We start from the raw sequence: 7,356 nt of genomic DNA, 5'->3' as shown, positions 1-7,356 counted from the left end.
AAATTAACTTTTCTATTTCCGTTATATGGCAGGTACCGTTAGTTTTGGTCATAAAAAAAAAATTTCAATTTCCCCTCTAGGGAATCACCAAAAACTGCTAACTACCAAGTTTGAAGAAAATCACTTCACTCGTTTAGGCTGCAGCTCCAGATAGAGACAGACAAACAGACACACAGACAGACAGACAGACAGACAGACAGAATTGCCGGACCCACTTTTTTGGAATTCTCCATCATCGTAATGTCATGTAAAATTGTTATCTCGAGTTCGATTTTTTTACGAATCCTAAACTTGCCCTATAGTACCTATATCGCAAGTAATAAGAATTGCTATCTATATTGGGTCGTATGCAAGAAAGAATGAGCTTAAGCTCTTTTCTCATTTTTCAGTACATTTTCTTGAGATAGATCTCAACATATTTTTATTTTTTTTTTTTTTTATTTATTTATTTATTTTATTTATTATATATATAACTATTTAAAGTTTAATATATACATATACAAATATACATAATACATATACTAGGAGCTTTAGTAATTATAGGAATTTTTGTAGTGACCTCTTCAAATAGTATATATATGAAAAACTTTAATGCAGGCTCCAGGTCAATGACCATTGACCTAGGAGCTTAAGCTTATTTTTTTGCATTGGACCCACTGTGTTCATTTGGTATCTGTTTGGTGTTTGTCATTGCGAACCAGAACCAGGGTGGGCAATACCATCCCCCTTAACTTAGTTAACATGCAACTAGTATAATTTTTATATATAACGAAAAAAGATTAAAATATGCAACTATCGAGGGTAGATTGATTTTTTTTTTATTTCTCTAACATAATTATTGACTAAGGGTCCAACCATTAAGCAATGCCTAGTGCCTATACCTTGTGAAATGTTTTTCTTTTTTTGTCTTTTTTTATTTTATCCGCCTCACCTTCTAGGGCTTCATTAAGTTTCCAAGAAATTCAGTGTCAGTCATAAAAATAGATTGGAAAAACAAACATTCATTTTTGCAAATTAATTGTTTCAAAATTAATATCTAATGTTTTAATGTTTTTAAAAAAAGAAAATATGAATATAACGCTGTTTAAACTTGTTAGAAATAAAAAATGTTGAAAGCTAAGGGCAAACGTTTTGAATTTCTTGTTTTAGCTACAAAAGTTCTAGTCGGTCTTCTTTTTGAGTTATTATGGATAAGTGAAGTGTCCTTGTTGCCTTCTGTAGTACGTATTGGTAAGTGAGTCTTTCATCTTAATCTTTATGTAAAAAAAAGTTTCTATATATTTCGGAAAATTTTATTAAAATCGATTTGAGAAATTTACTAATATAATTTTTTCGTGTCATTTTTTTTTCAAATAAATATTGACGGAAATGTTTTCTTTTGATATATTTTATGTGGTCTATCAAAAAAAAAAAGATTAATTACCTAATGCATTTTATTCAAAAGTGATATTGTTCGCGGGTTGGGGTCGAAATCCTGAAAACCGAAATCCAGAAAACCCGAAATTCTAAAGTACCGAAAGCCCAGAATTCCCAAAATCCAGAATCCCAAAAACCCAGAATCGACAATTTTGAAGAGTTTTTTTATTGTTTCAGTTTTATTTTCGGGATTTTTGCCTTTCTGGATTTTGGTTTTTTGGAATTCTGGGTTTTCCGGATTTAGGGTTTTCGGGATTCTTGATTTTGGGTTTTATAGATAAAAAATTTCGGGATTGTGTCCGTCTCCCTTTTAAAAAAGCCAAAATTGATGCATGAATAAAAAAAATATGGCGTGCAAGATCAAATGACGGTGAGAATGGAGTACCTACATATATCGTCGCCCTAGTATTGAAGCGCCGCAATTTTTACATATTTGGGAAATCGCATTTAAATGTTCGGAAGATTATTGCGAAAAAAACTAACCGCTGGCATTTTTTTGATTTTTTAGTATGATATATATCTAGTTAAAATTTATCTTTTATATACATGTTATTGGACATCTAAAACTCGTTTAGTTTTCAAAATATTTAAATTTTTGTCCAAAATTTTGCCGTACACGCCATGAAAATCAGAAGTTTCTTTTATTCATACAAATTAAATTATCCCACGCCTCTTTCCCCCCCAGATACCGCACGCGTTGGGGTCCATTTACACCGAGTATGATGGCACTTGCGGTGGCTAGTCATATCGGCACTTAAATTAGAGTTTTTTGAAGAAAAGAAAAACACGAGATAAGAGCGGGGCTGCTTATTACAAGCAGTTACAAAATGTAAAAAGTAAATATCTATATAGGAGCATGCGAAAGCATTCCAATATATAGAAAAAAATAAAAATGAAGTATTAAATAAGAAAAAAAAAAAATAAAAAATTTAAAAAAAGTTTAGAAAAGAAACAAAAATTAAATGAAAAAGCATGCTTAAGCACTTGTTAAATCAGTTAAAAAAAAGTCCAGTTTCAGTTTCTTTTTTACTATTTACTAATATTAAGGTCCAAGAGAGCTATAAAATACCATTTAGGAGGTTTTTTTGTGTGAACTTGCTGTTAGTGCAATCAAAAATATTACAATTTTTATTAACATTCCTTAACATTCTCGTAATAGGTTCATTTTTGCCATAATCAGTTCTATGAAGAGCTTGATGAAATTGCGGGGTCGTTCTGAGAGAGTAGGAACTTACATTAAAACTAATTTGCTCAAGTAGGGTGGAGCTTTCAATTACATTAGACAAAATTTGGTGTATGAAAATAACATCGGCAACTTCGAGACGTTTTTCTAGAGATTATAAATTAATGAGTCGCAACCGTTCTTGATATGGGGGCAAGTTGAAATTGTCAACCCACGGGAGACCTCTTAAGGCAAAACGAAGGAATCGGCGCTGTATTGATTCAATTCTTTTTACGTGAACTTGGTGATACCGAGACCAGACTTGGCTAGCATATTCGAGTAAGGGCCTAACAAAAGTGGTATAAAGTGATTTCGTAACGTAAGGGTCAGAAAACTCTTTAGACCAGCGCTTGACGAAACCTAAAGCAGAATTAGCCCACGTAGGTAAAAAAAAAACATAAACGTTTTAAAACGTGCGTCAAAACAATTCTCAAAATGTTCGTAAATTGCATGAAAAATTTGACGTAAATGCCAAAATTTGGTGTTTACGTCAAAACAATACGTGAATATCTCAGCAAACAAAAAAATATAAAAAAAACGGATAGCAGATTTAAAAAGAGCACCCTCAAAAACACAAGACTGCATACCTAGTTTAAAAAATACACTTTGGCGTATACGGCACTCCAATACTATGGCGACGATATGTATGTATATTAGACTGGGCCAAAAAAATAAAATATTTTTTTTTTGAAAGTTACTTCGAAAATCTTGTTCAGGATGATGAAAAAAAAATTTGGTGAAAATTTGAGCCGTTAAAAATAATTTTAAGAGTTCTATCATCGGTGTTTTTTATTTTTATACATGATATGATGTGTTACAACAGAACTGCTAGACGATGAAAGTAAAAAAAAATTCTGTTCATTTTTTCTTATATAAAATTAAATTTCCTACAGAAAAGATCTGAATGAAAATTTTCGTCAGACGAGCCGTATTCGAGTAATTAGCTTTTTAAATCGAAGTGTTTTTTCAATTTGACTGTTTCACTTTGGAATTTTGTGATGAGCAAATAAGTGAATAGAAAAATAAAACCACGACAGATTCTTATAGAAAATTTAATTCTCTACAAAAAAGGTCTCTTAGTAATTTTCCCTAAATTGAGTTCTAAAGAAGTTATTCTAGATTTAAATCGAGATTTTTTAATTTTTTTCTCGAAAAAATCTTTAAAAATTCTTTTTTTGTTCTTAATTTTTTAACAAATTGAAAAATTATAATAATCAAACGCGCAAGACTTATTCTTGTAGGAAACAGATTGGTCCACAAAAAAGGTCTTAATAATTTTTTTCAATAATCTTACCATTCTAAAGATATTCGAGGTCAAAGTTAAAAAAAAATCTTAAAACATTTTTTACTTTTCAAAATTTTCTAATTCACTGAAAATTCAATATTTTCAAATTAGCAAGATGTTTTCTTGTAGGGGCTTAAGCGTTCTATAAAAAGTTCTTTGGCAGCAAATTAATTGCTTTAACCGTTTAGAAGATATTCGTATCCAAACCAATGCCCACTGATTTCAATAGTTTTCTTTCTTATGACAAGCATGCATTGCGATTTGAATACGATTATCTTCTAAACGGTTAAAGCAATTAATTTGCTGCCAAGGAACTTTTTATAGAACGTTTACCTAAGCCCCTACAAGAAAACATCTTGTTTATTTGAAAATATTGAATTTTCAGTAAATTAGAAAATTTTGAAAAATAAAAAATGTTTTAAATTTTTTTTTTAACTTTGGACCTCAAATATCTATTAAACGGTTAGATAAACGACAAAAAAGTATGAGGTCTTTTTTGTAGAGCGTTCAATTTCCTACAAGAATAAGCAAAGAAATTTGCAAAAAAGTCGATTTATAAAAAAAATAATTTGTTTTGTAGAAGCTTGATGCAAAAATGGAAAATTTAAAAGCGGAGGACCTTCCCATTAATATAAAGAGCTCATATTTGGTGTGTATATTCTAGAGGGGTCTAGCAATCGATTTTTCGGAGTACCAATTCAAAAAAAAAGAATTTCGATTTTTTTGACCCACCCTAATATACAAGTTACTGGACATGAATATTGAAAACTAGAACGAAATAGAGCACTACAACAGTGCTCGTATTATTTTTGTTAAATTTCTTTTATATGTAGACTGTAGTACTGTTACATGTTGAACGATTTATTATCAACTTTCTTCTTTTTAAAAGGTGGAATTTTCAATGAGGATCAAATAGATAGTCCGGCAGTGCTAGCGTTTAAGTACGCTGTACATAACATTAATCGAGACAAGGGTATTTTACCCCACACAGCATTGGAATATGATATTCAGTATATATCCAAAAACGATTCATTTCGAGCTAGCAAGAAAGGTATTATGTATATTTTTTTTTTAAACACTTATTTTAATAGGCTTGTGTTTTTTTATCTTTTATTTAATACATTAAGTTTGTTCCCAAATAAATCTTGGAGTACATGCAATCTTTGGACCATCAGATGCTGTCTCACGAGCACACATACATTCAATATGCGATGCACTTGATATACCCCATTTGGAATCAAGAATTGATGTGGAAAATCGAGTGAGAGAATTCTCGATTAATTTACATCCATCTCAATATTATGTCAATACTGCATTTCAAGATGTTATTCGATATTTAAATTGGACAAAAATTGGCGTACTTTTTGAAAAACATTGTGGTAAGTTTTTTTTTTGTATGTCTTTTGTTTATTTGACTTTGTTTGTTTATGTTAACTAGTTGAATTTTATGTTTTGTTGACAACAGTTCTAGACTAGATAATATCCATCTTAACATAAAAACAAAATTTAAAGAAATTTCTACGAGCCGATTTTAAACAACTGATTTTGAAAAATCAAACTTAAATTTTGTTGGAAAAAATCATAAAATGTGTTTTTCCTTAATTTAATTTACACAATTTGTTTTAAAGAAACTACTTATTTACAGTAAAAAACAAAATTTTAATTAAATCCATTAAGCCGTTTTGAAAGAATCGATTTTTGTAAAAAAAAAATGTATTGTTTTTTAATAAAAAAAATTTCGTTGTATGAAAACTTTGTTAAATTTTTAACTTAAGGTTACTTTAATGCTTTTGTTTTGATGATAATACCCATATTAACTTAAAACAAAACTTAAAAAATGGCCATGAGCCGATTTAAAACAATTGATTTTTGAAAATCAAACTTTAATTTTGTTGAAAAAATCAAAAAATGTGTTTTTCATTAGTTTAAGTGCAATGGCTACTTTAACACAATTTATTTTAAGGAAACTACTTATTTACAATACAAAATTTCAAGTAAATCCATTAAGCCGTTTTGATAGAATCGATTTTTGAAAAAAAGAGGTTGTCTGTAAAGACGGTTTACGTACGATGACTTTTCGTGATAACGTAGTAAGAAAACAGGTTGTGTGCTTTTGTTTAAAATGAGTCAATTGCAGCGTTAATTCATTTCAAACAATCATAATTTACAAGAAAGAGCTAGAAAAAATTACCTTTTTTCTTTTCTCATTACATTAATTTTGTATTTTGAAAGCTTACAAAAAAATTATACCATTAAAAAGTCAAATATTTCTTTCAAACAAGAAAAGCATTTTTAAATTTTTACAATGCGCAAAAAGTATTAAAATAATTTATTAAAAACAATCATTTCTTATGAAAAAAGTGGAAAAGTCACTTCCATCACCCAAAAATCCATTTTTTTGATATAACTACCTTTAATGCATTTTATAGCACCTGGCTTATTGCTTCAGCTCAAAATAATATATACATATATATCGATCAAGTCTATTAGACATCTACAAAAAGAGCTAGAATTTGTTCATTATTTCACCTTTCATATGACGTTTCAATCTTATTTCTGCGATGCCTAGAAAAAAGTTAGAATTTTTTAAAGAAATTCCAAACTGAGATTACGGTACATCCCACACTGGTGGCTGTTCATGATCAATAGATCTCCACAGGTATTTCGCAAGTTTTTTAATTTAACATTGTGTAGCTTGCAGTGAATGTACAGTTATATGTGATATATCAAATGAAAGGTAATATCACCAGAATGCTCAATAAAGTTAAATCAAATTTGTATCTGCTCTAGATCAAAAGATATAACCTGTTGAAAAATAGAACTTTATTTTACCGTTATATCAAAATTGTGACTACAAAATTGATTGAAATTTTGCACAGATATAGTCCTGTCTATTATCTATCTACAACATAAATAATAGTTTATTTTAAATTGAAATTTTTGCCGCACTGCGAAAAATTTCAAGTGGAACGGGAGAAAATGGCGTCACTTTTTTGTGGTGGCTGCCATGGTTCATTGATTTATAAGATGTTATCACGTCAAAAACTAATTGTTTTTTAATTAAAAAAAAATCGTTGTATGTGTTATAACATAAAAAGTTATACATTGGGATTTCGCATTGATTAAACTTAAAAACAAGCTACTCTTTTCTACGTTTTGAATTAGACTCAACTTTTCGTGTCATTCCGATAGTCGCGAGCCCAACTTCCTCAGTGGATAATCGTCGACAAGTTTAAAGAGTCAGCACAACTCAATTATTGTCTAATTGCACTTTGATTGACCCAAAACAATATCCGAAAGATGATACCGAATGGACAATCAAAGTGAACATTATAATTGAAGTGTGCTGATTTCAACGCACGACGATTTCCTCTGGTAGGTATGGAAGAGGGCACAACATAAGTTGACTTTGTTAAATTTTCAACTAATGGTT

The 7,356-nt window shown here is 29.7% G+C and overlaps 1 protein-coding gene across 2 annotated transcripts in view; it reads left to right on the top strand.

The window, feature by feature from the left end:
* Positions 1–961: 961 nt before the first annotated feature.
* The window catches only part of LOC129920711 (glutamate receptor ionotropic, kainate 2), a 33,469-nt gene continuing 27,074 nt past the window's right edge, over positions 962–7,356 (top strand). The window contains exons 1-3 of one of the 2 annotated variants that reach the window (XM_056002250.1): positions 962–1,230; positions 4,813–4,974; positions 5,051–5,302. In XM_056002250.1, the coding sequence (XP_055858225.1) occupies positions 1,107–1,230; positions 4,813–4,974; positions 5,051–5,302 (538 nt within the window). In that variant the 5' untranslated portion in view covers positions 962–1,106. The remainder of the gene's footprint in view (positions 1,231–4,812; positions 4,975–5,050; positions 5,303–7,356) is intronic. The other variant, XM_056002249.1, reaches the window with a different exon arrangement.

This window comes from Episyrphus balteatus, chromosome X, assembly GCF_945859705.1.
Source record: "Episyrphus balteatus chromosome X, idEpiBalt1.1, whole genome shotgun sequence".
NCBI lineage: Eukaryota > Metazoa > Arthropoda > Insecta > Diptera > Syrphidae > Episyrphus > Episyrphus balteatus.
This window is presented reverse-complemented; position numbering and strand designations above follow the sequence as displayed.